The 22,103-nt window shown below is 39.5% G+C and overlaps 1 protein-coding gene across 1 annotated transcript in view; it reads left to right on the top strand.

The window, feature by feature from the left end:
* LOC124775659 (cullin-associated NEDD8-dissociated protein 1) overlaps positions 1–22,103 on the top strand; it is a 168,236-nt gene that overhangs the window by 59,158 nt on the left and 86,975 nt on the right. Inside the window, exons 8-11 of the mRNA XM_047250487.1 lie at positions 15,375–15,514; positions 16,333–16,493; positions 18,004–18,209; positions 18,615–18,769. Of these exons, the coding sequence (XP_047106443.1) occupies positions 15,375–15,514; positions 16,333–16,493; positions 18,004–18,209; positions 18,615–18,769 (662 nt within the window). The remainder of the gene's footprint in view (positions 1–15,374; positions 15,515–16,332; positions 16,494–18,003; positions 18,210–18,614; positions 18,770–22,103) is intronic.

Here is a 22,103-nt window from a genome sequence, read left to right as displayed (position 1 = left end):
GTCGTAGGGCCAGTATTGCCTCGCGTGTTCCAACATTTCTATGGAATCCAAACTGATCTTCCCCGAGGTCGCCTTCTATAAGTTTTTCCATTCGTCTGTAAAGAATTCACGTTAGTATTTTGCAGCTGTGGCTTATTAAACTGATAGTTCGGTAATTTTCACATCTGTCAACACCTGCTTTCTTTGGGATTGGAATTATTATATTCTTCTTGAAGTCTGAGGGTATTTCGCCTGTCTCATACATCTTGCTCACCAGATGGTAGAGTTTTGTCAGGACTGGCTCTCCCAAGGCTGTCAGTAGTTCTAATGGAATGTTGTCTACTCCCTGGGCCTTGTTTCGACTCAGGTCTTTCAGTGCTCCGTCAAACTCTTCATGCAGTATCATATCTCCCATTTCATCTTCATCTACACCCTGTTCCATTTCCATAATATTGTCCCCAAGTATGTTGCCCTTGTATAGACCCTCTATATACTTCTTCCACCTTTCTGCTTTCCCTTCTTTGCTTAGAACTTGGTTTCCATCAAAGCTCTTGATATTCATGCAAATGGTTCTCCTTTCTCCAAAGGTCTCTTTAATTATCCTGTAGGCAATATCTATCTTACCTTGGTGAGATAAGTCTCTACATCCTTATGTGTTTCCTCTAGCCATCCCTGCTTAGCCATTTTGCACTTCCTGTCGATATCATTTTTGAGACGTTTGTATTTGTATTTGCCTGCTTCATTTACTGCATTGTTATTTCTCCTTTCATCAATTAAATTCAATATTTCTTCTGTTACCTAAGGGTTTCTACTAGCCCTCGTCTTTTTACCTACATGATCCTCTGCTGCCTTCGCTACTTCGTCCCTCAAAGCTACACATTCTTCTTCTACTGTATTTCTTTCCCCCATTCCTGTCAATTGTTCCCTTATGCTCTCCCTGAAACTCTGTACAACCTCTGGTTCTTTCAGTTTATGTAGCTCCCATCTCCTTAAATTCCCACCTTTTTGCAGTTTCTTCAGTTTTAATCTACAGTTCATAACCAATATATTGTGGTCAGAGTCCACATCTGCCCCTGGAAATGTCTTACAGTTTAAAACCTGGTTCCTAAATCTCTGTCTTACCATTATATAATCTATCTGATACTTTTAATATCTCCAGGGTTCTTCCATGTATACAACCTTCTTTCATGATTCTTGAACCAAGTGTTAGCTATGATTAAGTTATGGTCTGTGCAAAACTCTACCAGGCAGCTTCCTCTTTCATTTCTTAGCCCCAATCCATATTCACCTACTATGTTTCCTTCTCTCCCATTTCCTACTCTCGAATTCCAGTCACTCTTGACTATTAAATTTTCATGTCCATTCACTACCTGAATAATTTCTTTTATCTCATCATACATTTCATCAATTTCATCATCATCTGGAGAGCTAGTTGGCATATAAACTTGTACTACTGTAGTAGGCATGGGCTTTGTGTCTCTCTTGGCCACAATAATGCGTTCACTATGCTGTTTGTAGTAGCTTTACCTGCACTCCTATTTTTTTTTTTTATTCATTATTAAACCTACTCCTGCATTACCCCTATTTGATTTTGTATTTATAACCCTGTATTCACCTGACCAAAAGTCTCGTTCCTCCTGCCACCGAACTTCACTAATTCACACTATATATAACTTTAACCTATCCATTTCCCTTTTTAAGTGTTCTAACCTACCTGCCCGATTAAGGGATCTGACATTCCACGCTCCGATCCGTAGAATGCCAGTTTTCTTTTTCTTGATAATGATGTCCTCTTGAGTAGTCCCCGCCCGGAGATCTGAATGGAGGACTATTTTACCTCCAGAATATTTTACCCAAGAGGACGGCATCATAATTTAACGATACAGTAAAGCTGAATGCCCTCGGGAAAAATTACAGCTGTAGTTTCCCCTTATTTTCAGCTGTTTGCAATACCAGCACAGCAAGGCTGTTTTGGTTAGTGTTACAAGGCCACGTTAGTCAATCATCCAGACTGTTGCCCTTGCAACTACTGAAAAGGCTGCTGCCCCTCTTCAGGAACCACACGTTTGTCTGGCCTCTCAACAGATACCCCTCCGTTGTGTTTGCACCTACGGTATGGCTATCTGTATCGTTGAGGCACGCAAGCCTCCCCACCAACGGCAAGGTCCATGGTTCATGGGGGCCCATGTCTACAAGAAAGCTCTGTTCCACATGACTCACTAAATCCAATAAACAGCCAAAGCATTCCTGTTTGAGTTTAAAGGCTTCTTCTACCGATGATGCTTCCCATTCTTCCTGTTCCGACAATCTGATGCTCCTGTGGTCCACTTCCTCACAACCTAGTTGCCTGTAAATGTTCCTGCATATGATCCTTATGTCACAACTGTAACATTGATCCGTGAAGCAAATACATGGTAATCTACCCACTGCTCTGTGGCAAATTCTGTGTCCTCCAATTGTGCTGCAATTCTAAGGGCTACTATTAAAACACAAGGATTCTCAATGCAAACTCTTTCTGATATTTCTGTGGATATTCCATGCCAGAAAATGTCTAATGCTCTATTTTCTGCTTCCTGCAGTACCACCTTATTGGCCTCCACTTTCCGGGTACATCTTGGCTTCCCCTGTTAAATGCAAATAAGACTCATGAAAGCTTACTTTTTCTGACCAACTGCTCATTGCAGCTGTAGTTGTGACCTCATTAACAAGTGACACATCTTCCATTGTTTTACCAAAAAAGGGCCTGATAATTGCAGCTACAGCTGGCTCAAAAGAAGCAGCCACCTCCAACTAGGCCATATTTTCCACCAACTCAGGCTGTGATTGAATCTGAACAACTTCCAAAGCTCATATCAATGGAGGAGTTCCTCAAGCTCGTCCTTGGGGTGAGAATTTTCATTTGTGGAAATGAAAATTTGCTCTGTTAGAGCAGCAACAGACTCTGTAGCAGCAGCAGGAGCAGCCTGGGTTTCTACTATTTTGCATGCTTACCTCTTACTGTACTTGAAACCAGAAACACAAATAACTAATACATTCAGTTCTCACAAAACATTATACACTGAAAAGTCAAAGAAACTCGTACACCTGCCTGATATCGTGTAGGACCTCCGCAAACACACACAAGTCGAGGGGGTGGAGATTTCTTCTGAGCAACAAGTTGCAAGGCATCCCTGATATGCTCAATAATGTTCATGTCTGGGGAGTTTGGTCGCCAGTGGAAGTGTTTAAACTCAAGTGTGTTCCTGGAGCACTCTGTAGCAATTCTGTACATGTGGGGTGTTGCATTGTCCAGCTTGAATTGCCCAAATCTGTTGGAATGTGCAATGGACATGAGTGGATGCAGGTGATCAGACAGGATGCTTATGTATGTGTGACCTGACAGTTGTATCTAGGCATGTCAGAGGTCTCATCACTCTAACTGCACACACCCCACACCATTCCAGAGCCTCCACCAGTGCAAACAGTGCCCTGCTGACATGCAGGGTCCATGGATTCATGAGGTTGCCTCCATATCCGTACACGTCCATCTGCTCAATACAATCTGAAACGAAACTTGTTCGACCAGGCAACAGGTTTCCAGTCGTGAACAGTCAAAGGTCGGTGTTGATGGGCCCAGGTGAGGCGTAAATTTTTGTGTCGTGCAGTCGTCAGGATTACATGAGTGAGCCTGTGACTCACGCTGACACTTGTTGATGGCCCAGCGTTGAAATCTGCAGTAATTTGCCAAAGGGTTGCATTTCTGTCACGATCAACGATTCTCTTCAGCAGTCATTGATCCCGTTGTTGCAGTATCTTTTTCCGGCCTCAGTGATGTAGGGGATTTGGTGTTTTACAAGATTCCTGATATTCATGGTACACTTGTGAAATGGTTGTACGGGAAAGTCCCCACTTCATCGTTAACTTAGAGATGCTGTGTCCCATCGCTTGTGCGCTGACTATAACACCACATTCAAACTCACTTAAATCTCCTGCCATTGTAGCACCAGTAACTGATCTAACAACAGCGCTAAACACTTGTTGTCTTATGTAGGCGTTGCCGACTGCAGTGCCGTTTTCTGCCTGTTTGCATATCCCTGTATTTGAATATGCATGCCTGTACCAGTTTCTTTGGTGCTTCAGTGTAAATTACTTTTTCTGGCATATCATCGCCCATCTACACTCTGAACAGTTGTGAGCCAAATGATCAACAGGTCTACAAGTAAAATGTGGTTGCTACATTCTTACTGTATGGCAACTTGTGTCCTGCAAGATTGCAAAAATGACACCTTACTGGTACCATTACCCTTAACAAGGGTCCATGTGTTCACATTGCTTTGCAAATGTAGCCTTAAACCTAATCTGTCACAAATTGAATCTAATAACTAAAAACAGATAGTGAATCAAACATTGGGACTCACCTCAGCCCATTGTGCTGAGCCCTGTACTGCTGAACTGGAGGGATGCCAAGTACCATTGGTATGTTATTAACTTATTGCCCAATCTTATTACTCAACAGCAAACCACAGCATTTGGGTGTCAAAAGTTACCCAACAATGATTCCTCTCACCAAACCATACATTTGGATATTGGATGAACACTTCTTGACACAACCCATCATGTTGGGACCACTTACTGACACCCAACTTCAACAAACCGACCTATTCTGGGCCACTACGCATTAGGATGGGCAACAGAAATGGTGATAGAGAGGGCAGACTCATACTGAAGAGTGTAGTTAAATGGGTGTAGCATTGACAGATGTTGATTTAAGTGGCCTTATACAGGGGTCCAGAACATCTCAGGGCAAGCAAATGCAGCCAATGTTGGACTGCACTGATGCCTGTATCGTGCTGGTGACTGCGTTGTCTTGGTCACGGATGGCAGCTGCTGCAGTGTCATGTGGGTCGCCGGCAGTTGTAGATAAGTGCACCCCACCCAGGCCCTTCGAACTTAAGTCAGCTAGTCACTCCACCATGTGCTCGTCCATGAGTTGTGTGCTTTGGTGCGATAGGTGACACTAGGCGTTCTGATGCCAAGAAGCAGTGACCCAGGCAACACCCAAGGGTTAGGCCAAGATGGTGGCCTATGACGTCTAGATGACAAGGAGACAGCGAGGAGGTGTCACTCCCAACTGGTTCATATGCAGCTTGCAGTCCAGCCACCCAAGTGCCTCCAAGGGCTGGCTGAAAACTAGCTCCCCTCATTGGTGAGGTCAAGCCACAGGTATGGGGCACCTCATGCTAGAACTCCATGAGTTAATCCACAGACAGGTTATCAGTTGACCTGAGTCACCCAGTGATAGCCATGGTTTCTCTGAAACTCAAACGCCCATCATTCTCTCCAGTTCAGCACACAGACAGAATGGCAACATGATTGAATTCTGTGAACCCCTAAGCTCAATTTATACCCTTAAAACTACGCTTCTGACATAGTCCTACTAGGAAGAGAAGGGTAGGTTACACTTGTCTTGTCAGCTTTTCCAAACACTCTCCATCCTGAGCCACAGGTTGCTAGGCTAAATTTGCATTGTATGAGTTTCTTGGTAGCACGAAGGTGTTGTGAATTATAAAATGTTACTTCACTCATGGTCACACTGTATTGTGACTTTCACAGTTCTACTCGCCTCGACCATGACTGTTGTAGCAACCCCATCTGGCCGGGATGTTGTAATGTAATGTCAACAGTGCTGCCCTATGGCTTACTTGATTAGCACATTGCCCAGGCTGACCTCTACTTTCTGGCCGTAACTGGAATTAACCTTTAAAAATTCACAATTCTCTCTCAGAACCTGCAGTATAAGAACAAGGAAGCAAGAAAATGAAACTGTAACATTCTACAAAGAAAAAAATGAGGGGGGGTGAACATGATTGATCAAATGACACAAAAAAACATTACAAAGGTGTAGGTGAAAGTGATGGCCAATGCATGTCTTGTGCAACATGTTGGCTATGGCGGTAGTAAATAGGTCTTCTACACAAGAGTGATAACCGAGCAAATGGAAAGGAGGAAGTTCGTATGTCAGCTGTCAAATGAACTCGGCAGAATGGAATGAACGGAAGAAGAGGATAAGCTCCAAAGTCATCTATAAAGCTGAAGTGATGCCAAATCATTCTCTGCAAAGGAAAGAATACCAGCGAAATTCATGTAAAGTGCCACAAAGTTGCATTTGGAAAATGTGTGTAAAACAAAAATCACCAGTGCTAGAAATGTCGAGCAGATTTTAATGACTTTATAGAACACATTTGAGTACAATATGGAACATATACAATAAATACATCTAGAAGGTACTAAAAATACTTAATAAGTGAAAGTCTACAGTTTAGGAAACTAGTAAGCATGAGCAACGGTAAATCAGTAAGATATTTTGTTATTGAAATGAATAAGTAACATGTTAAATTGTTGTTATTATTATTCGTTCCTTTCTCAGATGTTATGTCTGGTTAAAAATGGAAAGTGACGCGGACCTTGATCAAGCACGACTTCCTTTTAACTGTACGGTATATGTTACATTGCATTTAGGAACTTTTGGGTAATTGAACATGTATCAATAATTACAGATTTCTGTAGTTCTATATATAAGTTTGGATGTAGCTGTATTGCGTTGATGTACTGGTGGATATTGTGTGGTATGACTCCTGTAATTGATAGTATAATTGGTATAATGTCAACTTCATCCTGATGCCACATGTCCTGTATTTGTTGTATTGGATATGGATATTTCGATTAGTTGTGTTAATTTCTTCTTTTTATTGGTGAGTATGATGTCAGGTTTGTTATGTGGTGGTGTTTTATCTGTTATAATGGTTCTGTTCCGGTATAATTTGTATTCATCATTCTCCAGTACATTTTGTGGTGCATACTTGTATGTGGGAATGTGTTGTTTTATTAGTTTATGTTGTATGGCAAGTTGTTGATGTATTATTTTTGCTGCGTTGTCATGTCTTCTGGGGTATTCTGTATTTGCTAGTATTGTTCATCCGCTTGTGATGTGATCTACTGTTTCTGTTTGTTGTTTGCAAAATCTGCATTTATCTGTTGTGGTATTGGGATCTTCAATAATATGCTTGCTGTAATATCTGGTGTTTATTGTTTGATCCTGTATTGCAATCGTGAATCCTTCCGTCTCACTGTATATATTGCCTTTTCTTAGTCATGTGTTGGATGCGTCTTGATCGATGTGTTGCTGTGTTAGATGATACGGGTGCTTGCCATGTAGTGTTTTCTTTTTCCAAATTACTTTGTTCGTATCTGTTGATGTTATGTGATCTAAAGGGTTGTAGAAGTGGTTATGAAATTGCGGTGGTTTAGCTGATGTATTTATATGAGTAATTGCTTTGTGTATTTTGCTAGTTTCTGCTCGTTCTATAAAGAATTTTCTTAAATTGTCTACCTGTCCACAATGTAGGTTTTTTATGTCGATAAATCCCCTTCCTCCTTCCTTTCTGCTTAATGTGAATCTTTCAGTTGCTGAATGTATGTGATGTATTCTATATTTGTGGCATTGTGATCGTGTAAGTATATTTGAGTGCTTCTAGGTCTGTGTTACTCCATTTCACTACTCCAAATGAGTAGATCAATATTGGTATAGCATAAGTATTTATAGCTTTTGTCTTGTTTCTTGCTGTCAATTCTGTTTTCAGTATTTTTGTTAGTTTTTGTCTATATTTTTCTTTTAGTTCTTCTTTAATATTTGCATTATCTATTCCTATTTTTTGTCTGTATCCTAGATATTTATAGGCATCTGTTTTTTCCATCACTTCTATGCAGTCACTGTGGTTATCCAATATGTAATCTTCTTGTTTATTGTGTTTTCCCTTGACTATGCTATTTTTCTTACATTTGTCTGTTCCAAAAGCCATGTTTATATCATTGCTGAATACTTCTGTTATCTTTAGTAATTGTTTGAGTTGTTGATTTGTTGCTGCCAGTAGTTTTAGATCATCCATATATAGCAAATGTGTGATTTTGTGTTGGTATGTTCCAGTAATATTGTATCCATAATTTGTATTATTTAGCATGTTGGATAGTGGGTTCAGAGCAAGGCAGAACCAGAAGGGACTTAATGAGTCTCCTTGGTATATTCCACGCTTAATCTGTATTTGCTGTGATGTGATATTATTTGCATTTGTTTGGATATTAAGTGTGGTTTTCCAGTTTTTCATTACTATGTTTAGGAACTGTGTCAATTTAGGATCTACTTTGTATATTTCCAATATTTGTAGTAACCATGAGTGGGGTACACTATCAAAAGCTTTTTGGTAATCAATGTATGTGTATTGTAGTGACCTTTGTTTAGTTTTAGCTTGATATGTCACCTCTGCATCTATTACCAGTTGCTCTTTACATCCTCGTACTCCTTTGCAACACCCTTTTTGTTCTTCATTTATAATTTTGTTCTGTGTTGTATGTGTCATTAATTTCTGTGTAATGACTGAAGTTAATATTTTGTTTATTGTTGGTAGGCATGTTGTGGGGCGATATTTTGCTGGATTTGCTGTGTCTGCTTGATCTTTAGGTTTCAGATAAGTTATTCCATGTGTAAGTGTATCAGGGAATGTGTATGGGTCTGCAATGTAACTGCACGGACGCGGGTAGGCGTTTGTAAAGGCAAGGAGTTTGGGCAGAGACTTCTCTGCCCAAACTCTTTGCCTTTACAAATGTCTGCTTATGTGTGTGTGTGTGTGTGTGTGTGTGTGTGTGTGTGTGTGTGTGTGTGTGTGTGCGGGTGCGCGGGTGCGCGCGTGCGCGGGTGCGCGCGCGTTTTTCCCCCTAAGGTAAGTCTTTCCGCTCCCGGGATTGGAATGACTCCTTACCCTCTCCCTTAAAACCCACATCCTTTCGTCTTTCCCTCTCCTTCCCTCTTGCCTGATGAAGCAACCGCTTGTTGTGAAAGCTTGAATTTTGTGTGTATGTTTGTGTTTGTTTGTGTGTCTATCGACCTGCCAGCACTTTCATTTGGTAAGTCACATCATCTTTGTTTTTAGATATGTTAAATAATTTAGTTAGATGTGAATGTGTTGAGGTGAACTTCTTTAGCCAGAAATTGGCTATTTTATCTTTTCCAGGGGCTTTCCAATTGTGAGTAGAATTAATTGCTTGGGTGACTTCATGTTGCAAAATTATCACTTCAGGCATTTGTGGCATCATCTTGTATGTGTCTGTTTCTGCTTGTATCCACCGTGCATGCCTGTTATGCTGTACCGGGTTTGACCACATGTTGCTCCAGAAGTGTTCCGTGTCTGTTATGTTTGGCGGATTGTCTATTTTAATGTGTGTGTTATCTATTGTCGGGTAAAATTTCTTTTGGTTTGTGTTGAATGTTTGGTCTTGTTTCCTTCTATTTTCACTTTTTTTTGTATCTTCTAAGTCGTTCGGCCAGTGCTTGTAATTTCTGCTTCTTTTCATCTAATTGCTCTATCGCTTCTTGTTGTGAGATTTTACCTAACCTTTTTCGTTTTTCGTCTGATATTTCATTTCTTATAAATTGTGTTAGCTGTCCGATGTCTTTTTTCAGTTTCTCTATTCTGATCTGTAGCCTGTGTTGCCATGCTGGTTTTGTGGGTTTCTTTTATGTGTTGGTTGGCTCTGATCTCTGCCTAGTGTGTATATTTAGTGTAGTGAGTATATAAACCAGTAGTTGTAGCTCTTCCATAGTTGTATTTTCATTTATTTTGTTGTGTATGATTGTTTTGATAGTTGTTATTGTTGTTTCGACTTGTGGGTTATTTGGTGGTCTATGCAAGAATGGTCTAATGTCTGTATTTGTGTCTTTGTATTCTATATATGTCAGCTGAAATTTTTCTTCTATATCTAACATGTGTGTCACTTCGTGTTCTATTTGTGCTTGTTCTGGTAGCTGTCTTAAGATTTCGTTTTCCTCTGATTGTTTAATTGATGCGTGCGTGTTCTTTGTTTGTTTGCTCTGGGATGTTTGAGTCCATTACTGTATTTTCTTCTTCTTCTTCTGATTGCACATTATTTTGTTCCAGTATTTGTTGTACTTGTTGTTTAATGTTTTCTAATTATGACTGGGGTATCCTGTTATTTTTTATTATTACACGGATCTGATGTGCTTGTCGTTGTTCTGTTAAAAATTTTAATTCTGGGTATCTGGTAATAAATGTTGTGTATACTTGTGATCTGTATCCAGTTGTGTTGGTTCCTAAGTTTGTTGCTTGGTAATAACAGAACATTAGATGTGGGTTAATTCATCTGACCATCTCATCCTCTGTCTTTGTTTTCCTTCTAGAGTGGTTGCAGGAAGCATGTCCTGCAAAACACCTCTATTTGGATTTAAATCATTTTCCGTGTGGCTAGCAGTGTCGTTACCATTGTGGATGGGCATAGGGTTCAAGCGTCGTCCTTGACCATGACAGCGCTTGTCCAAGTCTTCATTAGTTCTGTCCTGAACCAACTAATCACACTAAAAGGGGGCTTAGCCCTATTAATGGTTTGTTCTTTTCATCTTTCATGACTGGCAGAACGTACCGGAGGCCTATTCTTTTCCCGGGCCTCCACGGGTTTATTATTATTATTATTATTAACTTGCACAGTGTAGGGATTAACATACACTAAAAAGCAAAGGAAATTCTTGGATGGAAAATACATGAAATAAGGAAAAGGCAGTCACTTACCTATTGAGGTCTGGAGTGTTGTGCACAGAAACATGTAATAAAAAAAGGTGAACACTAACTTTTGAGCACTCACTCTTTTTCTAGTAGGAATATACACGCACACACCCTTATGTGCATGCTTGCATTAGCAGCAAGACTGATTACTAAGTATTGATTGTTGAAAGCTTTATCTGGTAGGTGGAGGTGGGGAGGGCATATGGAAGGATGCACGAGGGATGGAGGGGGTAGGAAAGGACGGGAAGGTGGTGAAGAAGAGGGGGGGGGTGGAGAGAGAGAGAGAGAGAGAGAGAGAGAGAGCATTTGCATCGAGGGTGGGGGAGAAGGCAGTACGTGATCTAGATAGGGAAGGAATAATATGTACAGGGGAGATGGGAAAAGGTAAGATGAGGCAGTGGGAAACAAGTTAGTGAAGTGTAGGCCAGAGGCATTGTGGGGGCACAGAATATTGTTGGAGAGAGAATTCTCTCTCCCCCCCTCCCTCTTTTTTTCCAGTTTTGCTCCTACAGGGAGCGTGTACATTTAGATGTCTATGTGGTTGTGTGTACTTTTAGTAGAAAAAGAGCGAGCTCAGAAGCTAGTGTTAGCTGTTTTCCATTATGTGTTTCTGTGTGCCATGCACCAGTCCTTTATTAAGTTGGTTGTCATATGCTAAAATAAAGTATTTGTTTAAGTCAAATATGAAAACATTTTATGCAGGCTCAGATTGACCCCTTTTTGCTGTTTTAGGAATGTCAGAAACTTCACTGTTCTAGTGGTAACAGACTTGCATGAATTTCTGCTAAGTTTGTGTGAAAAAAAATCTTCAAGTTTGGCAAGCCATTGTTCCTTAGCCAGTAGAGTTAAGATCTTGCAGCTGATGAACTTTTTTGCAAAGAACACAGAAATGACGACCATATAACAATCTCTTCGAACTTTTTGGATAATTTTGTTGCAACAATTTGTTCCCATATTTTATTAATTCTGTCATAATGTAAAAATATCGACAGTTGTTTACACTAGCTCCTAATGAACTAGAGCAACCTACTGCAAGCAACCGATTCCTTAATTGTTTGTTACCAGATAAATAAATGAAGGCAAAATTGAATATAACCAAATGTGGCATTGGCCTACGTGGCCTTGCTGTGCTACTGCTGTGGATGACTGCAAGCAAGGGGAAACTGCAGCCGTTAATGGCATCCCTGTGTGTACAATATTCCATAGGTAAAATAGTCCCCTGTTTAGATCTTCTGATGTGAACTGCTAAGAAGGGTATCATCAGGAAAAACAAGACTGGCTTTCAGTGGGTTAGAGTGTGGAGTCTTAGATTCCTAAATTGGGTAGGTAGTTTAGAGAATTTGAAAATAGAAATGGATAGGTTGAAGTTATAGTAGAACTTAGTGCATTGTGGTGACAGGAAGAATAGGACTTGTGGTTATGTGGTTGGTTATCAACACACAGTCAAATAATGGTAAAGCAGGAGTAGGCCTAATAATGAATAAGAAAATACGAATGTGGGTTAGCAACTGGGAACACCATAGTGAGTGCGTTGTTATGGCCAATGAAATGGAGCCAAATTAAATCAGGCAATGCTAAAAGAATTATATTCGGAGAGAAAACATTATAAGTAGTTAAATCAGTTTTGTTATTTAGGCAACAAAAACCTGATGATGGTCCAAGTAGTGAGGATATGAAATGGAGACTCACACCAGCATATCCCTGTCATTTCCCCTCACACCTCCAATCCACCTACCACCATCAAGAAGCAGCCACAAAGGAGATCCCCTTCATCTCCCAGTACCGCCTCGGACTGAACTGGACAACTGAACCACATCCTTCACCAGGGCATTGATTACCTACCATCATGCCCTGAAATGAGGGACATCCTAACAGAGTTCTGCCCAACCTCCACAACATCCTAGTCCATCCCTGTGCTACTCCCAGTCTGTCTTAGCCCCTTGACACAAGGATCATATCCCTGTGAAAGTCGCAGGTGCTAAACTTGCCCAATCCACCCCAATCCACCCATCTAGCACTTCCTGTTCCAGTCCTGTAAGAGGTTTATCGAACACCATCAGGGGCCGGGCCACCTGTGAAAACAGCCATGTCATTTACCAGCTCAGCTGCAATCATTGCACAGCTTTTCATATTGGTATGTCTACCAACTAACTGGTGAATGATTACCACCAAACAGTGGCCAAGAGCAAAGTAGACCACCCTGTGGCACAACATGCAGCTGAACATAACACACTTGATTTCAGTGGCTGCTTCACTATCCAAGCTGTCAGAATTCTTCCCTCCAACACCAGCATTTCTTACCTGTGTACATGGGCATATCCATAAACACATTCTCTGCTCGTGTGGAGTGGCCGAGCGGTTCTAGGCGCTACAGTCTGGAACCGCGCGACCGCTATGGTCGCAGGTTCGAATCCTGCCTCAGGCATGGATACGTGTGATGTCCTTAGGTTAGTTAGGTTTAAGTAGTTCTTCATCTCCTCCCCATTCTCACCTCCCACCCTGTTTGTTTGCAGCCCTCTGTCAGCACATCCGCCTGTCTTTCCCTGCTCCTCTCCTTTTTTTTTTTTTTTTAAATCCCTCTTTCTCCCCACCTCCTTGCCCCATAATCTCTGATGCTGTGCCTGTTGGCAGTCTAGTCCCTGCACATTCCATCAGATAGTGTTCATCTCTCTCCCTACCTATACACTACTATCCTCTCCCTTCCCCTTCCCTGCCTCCTACAGACTGCTGCTTGCATCCATTGCAATAGTTGCCCGAGATGCTATAGTTGGCAATTTTTTTTTGTGTGTGTGTGTGTGTGTGTGTGTGTGTGTGTGTGTGTGTGTGTGTGAGGGGGAGGGGAAGGGGGGGGTTAGAGAGAGATCTAGGCACGCATACAGTAAGCAGTTTCAAACGGAAGTACGTTGTGGTGGTTATGCAGGGATGAGGTGGCTTGCACAGGACAGACTAGCATGGACAGCTGCAGCAAACCAGTCATTGGACTGAAGACAGCAACAACAACAGGCATATTTAGAAAAAAATCTTGATTTTGATCTTAATTTCTCAGTGGTGGTCTGTTAAAAAGACTATAGAAGAATCTTGAGTTTAAAAAGGAATATTGTCACATGTAAAAAAGCAGAAATCAAGAATTTGGTAGCATTTATTCTGGCAAAAAAGACTGTTTCTGTTAGTCAATAGGTGAGATGGTTCTGAAGAGTGATTGTGCCATGGGCATCACGTTCTGATCTTCATTTATTTTTTCGATATTCTGGATAAAACGATGTCAGGAAGGCAAGTTTGACAATTCTACCTCCACTGGGCCAGGAACAGTGGGTTAGTAAACGTGAGTATTTTTTGGTGTATTTATCATTCCCAAGAAAGTGATCCTTGTAACTACACTAAGTTACAGATGGAGCTAAAACGTGGCAGACATTAATGTACATTTACTTACATATACTTGTGAGAGTTTGATCAAAATTGAAAATAGTAAAACATAGAGCATCTTCAATCAGATTGGGTCACTTGGCACAGAGTCATACTTTCCAAATATTCTGATACAATTATAAGTGTATTTCCTAAAGCTCTGTCAGTGGATCCCATTCACAGTGCTACTAAATGCCTATACAACCTTATATCTTTGAGAGAGAGCATGCTAGCTAGCCAGCCTCCCTCTAAGTAATGGTCTATTAGTCACCAAGTTAAAAAGTAAGAGAAGGGGGCCGACTAAGAGATGTAAGAGAAATAGTAGGCTTCAAACTGATTTAAAATATTAGAATATAGATAGGTATGAAATTAAACTACTTGTACACTTTGTCAGTATACAGATTTAGGATGGATATCACTTGTGTGTCAGTAGTAAAATGTTACGTTTTTTAATGTGTAGTGGTAATAGATATTTATTTTTTACCAGTGTATAGTATTGTACACATACATAAGTTTGTAAAACTGCTTCAACTTTATCTGAATTGTTCAAGTACTTGTCACTTCTGTGCATGAAGCAGAAAATGTGTGTCTAATGACATTTGTTAGCAACGTGACGTGAAATGAAAGTCTTTTGCCCACTAAATGTTACTCCCTATGACAGCTACAGTGTGGGCTGAATTTCATCCCTTTGCATACTGTTCTAATAGCAACAGAGGAAAAAGTGATAAAAATACTCTCTAATCCTGCTGTCTTTCTTAAAGCAAATTCAGGATGTCTTGCTGTTTCCTATTTTAGGCTACCATCTGTCATATATACCTTACAAGAAATAATTGTCCAAAACCTGGTAATGGCGAACAAACAGGAGGAGGAAAATCAGCTGTTTCCGAGTATACTAATAATGGACGCAGAAACATCTAACATGTTTAGAGATACCTAGTAGGTAACATTTGAAAATCCACAAAATAACTCGATATGTACTGTCAACACAGGAAGTGTTTCACTGTGGACAATTGTGCAACAGCAACATGGGGAATTAGGTCAGGCCAACAACAGGCCAGTGAAAATTGCTTAGGTGTCAGTTACAGACCATTGGGCAGTGTCAGAGTGGTCAAATATTTTGAGAATAATAATAATAATAATAATAATAATAATAATAATAATAGATCTATGTGCAATTTTTCTGAAATAGTTTATGATATGAACCTTATGATATTTTAGTGGGTTTGTTTTTTCCCCATTGTCTTGTGAAATAATGTTCACCTGTCATTAATTATTCGTGTACATTTCTACTTTGCATTTCTTCATAAGTTCCAAGAAGCAACATGTAAACAAAATGCAGACCTCTGGTGATGAGTTTAAATTTGTTTCATTTCTATTTTTATTTAGAACGTGAAGAAAATGTCAAGTCAGACATATTCCATGCCTATTGTGCATTACTACGACAAACAAGGCCCACAATTGGAGTCAATATTGATCCAGACTTAATGGATCAAGAGGATGGCCCATTATCCATGTTACAGTCTCAGGTAAATCTCTTTAGTTTCTAATAAATATACACAGATAGATGAAATCAAACAGTGCAAACTCAGGTTGGAATATCAAAAACGTAAAGTTGACATAATAAGTTGGAGACAGGTGCAATTAAGAGACTTACACATTGGGTTTCAGCCACAGCCTTTGTCAGAAAAAGAAAGAGAAACACACACACACACACACACACACACACACACACACACACACACACACACACATTCATTCACAGAAGCAAGCACAGCTCTCACTCGCATGACCATCTGAGCTGCCGGAGATGGCAGTCGTGTGAGGTGTGCTTGCTTCTGTCTGTGTCTCTGTGTGTGTGTGTGTGTGTGTGTGTGTGTGTGTGTGTTTCTTTATTTTTCTGATGAAGGCTGTGGCTGAAAGCCAGTGTGTAAGTCTCTTAATTGTGCCTGTCTGCAACTTAATGTGTCATCTTTACAGTAAGTAGCAGTCTATCTTTTCCTTATATTGTTGATACACTGATAGAAGAATATTTAGATCTCAGTAATTGGAAAATTAGGCTATATTCTTAAATAATTTAAAATTGCTTCTTTAGTTTTATCATCAAAATCGTTCTGTTCGGCAGTGCAATTTTGCTTAACATGAAAACTATTCTTCAAAACTAAAATGAAGTGTGGTATTTACTGTGTGAAGTGGAAATCAGCTGTTGCCATTTGATATCTCATTCTGCATAATGAGTAATTCCCAGATTGATAACCTTTGTCATTGTTCTGTCCAGTCGAGAGATAGCTTTACATGGAAGTCTTTATGTCCATTGTCCTAATACATCGGCTTCTTTATTTTTCAGGTTCCTTCTATTGTTAAAGCTGTTCACAACCAAATGAAAGAGAAGAGTATCAAGACAAGGCAAGACTGTTTTGCATTGCTTAAAGAGCTGGTTACAGTTCTGCCTGGAGCTCTCACAAATCATATTCCTGCCATCATCCCTGGCATGCAGTACTCGTTAGGGTGAGTATACTGATACAGCGAAAATTTCCTTTTAAATATTTGTTGTTATCTAATTGTAAGAAATTAAAGGGCACTGATTTACTGAGGTCTGGTACTAGTACTAGGTTTCTGATAGTTTTACAGAGAGGGATAATTTATACCTCTTGTAAAGATTGTATGTGCATGTGGACAGGTGCATTTGTGGCAGATGTGAGAATAGGACAACCACTTTTTCACAATACTTAAATTTTTTACATCAGCAGTGTTTTATAAATACATGTCTGAAGATTCTGTTAATAACGCAGCCATCTAAGTTTACGTTTCCCAAGGGTGTCTTAAATCACATCAGGTGACTGCCTGGTTGGTTCCATTGACATAGCCACAGCTGATTTCCTTAAAGAGCTGTGGCCAACTGAAATCATGCTCCATGTCAAATTCCTGTGGGTGCTGAGGTGATATTAACACTGTGTGTGTAGTACTGAAAATTCATTTGTGGTTGTCCAGCAACAATATCAGTTAGTTATCTTATTTTGGAAAACTTAAATATTGTTTCCAGAATGAGATTTTCACTCTGCAGCGGAGTGTGCGCTGATATGAAACTTCCTGGCAGATTAAAACTGTGTGCCCGACCGACTCGAACTCGGGATGGAGTTACCGTCTCGGTCGGGCACACAATTTTAATCTGCCAGGAAGTTTTTAAATATTGTTTCTCAGTCAGTGTAAACCTGATTTGATATGACATGAAGATAAATTATTTTCGATGCTAATATGGAGAAAATACACACAGTAATTTTATTTTTGCAAAATATATTGCAAGGACCAAAATTTCTGTTGCTCCATCGCCACCCCAGCAAGAACAACATAAAAAACTGTTGGTGCCTGTATTAAATTATTCTGATGCTGTGAAAGGATTATTTTGAGAATCTTTGATCAGCATGTCATCTGCAGGAAGCTGAAAAAAAATTGAATTAGCATTTACCAGATAATCAGTAATCTTTCAGAGTATTCTGTAATATATTCTATCCAATAAGAAATGCACTTTTGACACAAATCCTTAGGACTTAAACTCGAATGAACAATAAACAAGTCTGACAATGTTTAAATAGAGACCGTTAAATGTAGATTATTGTTGAGAAGAGAACTTACATTGATATTAATATTTTGTAAACAGTGAACTGTAATATAGTCAGTCAGAATGTTGTGTATTCTCCCTGGAGTACACTGCATACTATGTTGCCATTAATAGTTCTCTTGCTTATCTGAAACTGTTAATCCGTCATTGTGGTGCTGTATTACTATTCCAAAAAGACTTCCCAGTAAATTGTGATTGTTTTCTTTCACGCATCTTATAACCTGGAGTACTTACTGATCATTTCAGTGCTGTTGCTAAAAGGAAGTACTCACCATTTGATCTGTGTACTACCAAAATGCTTTACCTCAACCTCAGTTTCTATCAGCTCACTCTAATGTATAATAGCATAGAAGAAAATTTACATCATAAATGATTTCATTTTATCTTTTCTGCAAACAGGGATAAGAACTCGAGTAGTAACATGAAGATAGATACTTTGTCATTTATGCATTGCCTCCTGACAACGCATTCTCCAGAAGTATTTCACCCTCATATGGCTGTTCTGGTACCTCCTGTTATCACAGCAGTTGGAGATACTTTCTACAAAATAACGGCAGAAGCACTGCTTGTTCTGCAGCAACTTGTGAAAGTGATACGTCCTTTAGGTAAGATTTATCCACAATTTAAGGAATTTGTGTTTTTTGTTTGGTACTAACCATGTAAATTTTCCATAATTAGCTTTTTATGATTGTTATTTTGAGGCACCTTTTCTAGATATTACAATTGGTTGTTTATGCGATAGGTACACTAGTGTGGTGTTTGTTGCCTTCTTTGTATTTATTTTGACTGTCACAGTTTGAAAACAGCTTTTCAGTATTGTACTTATCATTACTGTTAAGTTATATTTTCAGTGAAATTGATTCTTGGAATAATTTCCGTGAAAATTCCATATGTGCTCTTTTAGTAACAAATAATGGTACATCTAGAATTCTCTGGAATCTTAGGCTGGAAAGGAACTCATCAAAGGCACAGCACTCTTTAAAATAGTATTTCATTTTTCTTCTGTGCAGATACACCAAGCAATTTTGACTTCACACCATTTACCGGAGAACTTTATAATTGTACCTTAATTCGACTAAAGGCAGCCGATATAGATCAGGAAGTAAAGGAGCGTGCCATTTCTTGCATGGGCCAGATAATATGCAATTTGGGAGACTACCTTCAGGTAGGTGAAAATCTGTCAAATCAGTTTTATTTTAAAAAGTGAGATATGTATAAAATATCTTCCTGTAGTTCTTTGTTTGTGTAGTTGCGCGTGATGCAAACTAATGCTGCACTAGCAGGTAGAACGTTATCTTATAGGTTTCATAACTAGTGAAATTATCCGTAGTGTTTTCAGAACTCTTTAATTTTCAGCTCAGACATAATTGGTTTTTGTGTTGTTTGATAGAGTTGAAATTAAAAGGAAAAGGAAAAGAAAGAAAATGTTGTGTGTTTTAAGTGTTTGTCTATGGAGTTGAGGTATATGTTCTTTGTATTCGTATGTATCCGATGTGGCATATTCATGAACTTTACATTGTTTTAAACTTATATTCTCTAAAGGGATACATGGTTTTCAGTTTGTTAGGAGCTGATAACACAGATTGTTGAGTTTAATTTATTCATTGATCTTCTCAGTACTAATGAATACTGGTATTATGTCATGTTTCTTTAATAAAATGCTCTTAGAAAATTCATGACATCTGCGGTAATATGACTAAGGGTAGTTCAGTATCAGTGTGAATTACAAAATTTTCCAGATGTACTAACATTTGCATTTGGAGCTTAGGGTGTCATTTGTGACTTCTTGAAATAGATTCTTGTAATTCATTTAGAATGTTTGTAATTGTATGTATTCCATTACTATACAACACACTGACTCTGATATTTGATTTCAGACCTTCAAAGGATGCTATTGCATTGCGTTCTCATAATCATGTCACTGACTGAAGCTTTCTGGTATAAATATTGGTTCTTGAATCATGTGGAGTCTGTGCACTTCCTGCTGCAGCTATAGTTTTCTATCATAAATGTTTGTCATTTTATTCCTTCAAAATGCTGCCATCAGTGTCTCAGTTTATAAGTGCCAGACAAAAGTCTAAAGGTCTGAGGGTTAGAATCCCTGTTTGTCCTATGAGAAAGTCAATTATAACTTCTTTCACCTCTGCCATTATTTTGTAAATACAAAAAATGCAAGTTCCACTGTGACTCAGCAACCATATTAAATTGTTGGTCTCTACTTAATCAGTGCAAAGATCAGAGGAAGTAAGGGCATACCTCTTACAACAAGACTGCTTAGTAAAACACTGAGGTCTTCAAACTAGCTGTCAGGTAGTGGAAGTCACAGGTACCTTTTGTCATACATTACGCTTCTCTCTCTCTCTCTCTCTCTCTCTCTCTCTCTCTCTTTCTCTCTCTCTCTCTCTGCTCCATGTGTGATGACACAGTGGCACAACACGGGACTGTTACTCAGGACAACGGCAGTTAAAATCGCCATCCAGCCAATCGCATGTAGGTTTCATAGTTTTCCTAATACCACGATGGTTCATTTGAAAGAGTGGAGCATATATCCTTCCAGTCCTTCCCCATTTCAAGCTTGGTTTCAATCTCAGATGTCCCAGTTGTTGTTAGGATGTTAATCCCTAATCCCCCACCCCTCCAAAAAAAAAAAAAAATCATGCAGGTGTACAAGTTATTGGGTTTGCTATATTAACTATTTATTAATAAAATGTACTTAGGAATTTTTATTTCCCTGTGTTTTTGTATATTGCAAGAGCTCAGTCACATTATGATATTACTTACTGTCTATCTTAAAAGTTTTCTCTCTGTTTGAGTACTTACTAAAAGCACTTCATTACAGGTGTTGGCTTGTTTGGCGCCCTATGTAATTCTAACACCACCCTTGATTGGTAGTATGTGCCCACTTAAACTATAATAAAATATACCTGCAAAAGTAATTGTGTCACTGAATTGTACGCAAATTGGTTAATTTTTTTTCCCAGGTGAACAAATTTCACATCTAAATATATTGGAAAGTTCTGGTACAATTATAAATAATTTATGAGGTAAGGAGACCACTCACTGAAAAGTAGTAGTAGTGAGTTGTCAACAGGCACACAGAAAATAATGAAAATTTGCTACCTTGCAGGTGAATACTTTGACACACACACACACACACACACACACACACACACACACACACACACACACACCGCACAATGTGAAGCCATGTTGTGCTGGATGAATGTGCACTGACAGTGAGATTTCAGTTCATCAGATACACTGGGTTGTGGTTGTGTCGGGCAGTGTGAATTGAATGAAAAAGAGGTGGGAAGCAGGAGGAGGGGTTTGGATATGGATAGCTGGCGGCATGGAGGGAGGCAGCACATGTGTGGATGTGTGGGATAGGAATGTGGGGAGTGGCAAAGCAGCAGATGTACAGGAAAGGAATGCAGTATAAGGGCACCAGAGACAGTCAGTTTGTGAAGCACACAAAGACGAATACGTGAAGACATGGGTTTGGAGGGGGGGGGGGTGGGGGACAGGACAGAGGAGGGAGAGACTGTTCGGTAGTGTGTCTGGATGCAGTGGATTAGTGGAGACTGAGGTAAGGACAATTACAGGATCTGTTGCAAGTGTAATTCCCAATTGTGTAGTTTAGGAAAGCTGGCACTGAAGGGAAGGATCCAGATATACGGATTATGAAGCAGCCATTGGACTCCAGCATGTTCTTGAGGAAAAAAAACTTGTTTCACAAAGCGCCTAGCATCCAGTGCACATTGGTCTATTGATTATTCATATGATTTTGAAATGCATCCCTGTTGGTTTTTGAACACATTTTAAGTTGAGTTTTGAATGAATCCTAAGTTGATTTTTGAATGCATGCATAGTGTACGTGATGTCTGTCAGGAGAATCCTCGTCGCAGACAAAAGGACAGGGCTGTACGAGCTGAGTGAAGTAAAGCCGAATGGATGAATGCCAATCTCTGATGATGTGGTTGATTGGGTTTGCAAATGATCAGCGTTGTTATAATTACTAGCGAAATCTGTAGATTCAGACTACCAGAATGGATATAAACGACTAACAGGAATAACAGGTGAGAAAGATTACGTATTCTTGGTGTATCCAAGAAAATGAAATTTTGACAGAAAATTTTTGGCCAGATTGCTACACTAGTAAAGACCAGTTGTACAGTCCCCAGCTAGCAGCCGATTAAGTTCTATTCTGGAAGTAATGCAGAAAACATGTTGTACGAACATGTAACAACGCCTAACCGCAGAATAGTCACCGGATAACTAAACCTGTGATTCTGGCAGGGTTAGTGAAGTTAATCGGCAAAAAAATTTTGACAGTGGCAGGAATAGCTACAAAATTGGTGTTGACAAGAGTGTTTGTTAGAATGAGGAAGGAGAAGAAGCGGGGATATCACACAAATTATGGAAGAATTGGACGATTCCAAATTTATATAAAAATTTCGTAATACTACTTTTTGATCTCGTGCTTGAGAAACTGGTGCGTA

This window comes from Schistocerca piceifrons, chromosome 2 (assembly GCF_021461385.2).
Source record: "Schistocerca piceifrons isolate TAMUIC-IGC-003096 chromosome 2, iqSchPice1.1, whole genome shotgun sequence".
Lineage (NCBI taxonomy): Eukaryota > Metazoa > Arthropoda > Insecta > Orthoptera > Acrididae > Schistocerca > Schistocerca piceifrons.
Note: the sequence above shows the minus strand (reverse complement) of the source record. Positions and strands in the feature narration are given on the sequence as shown.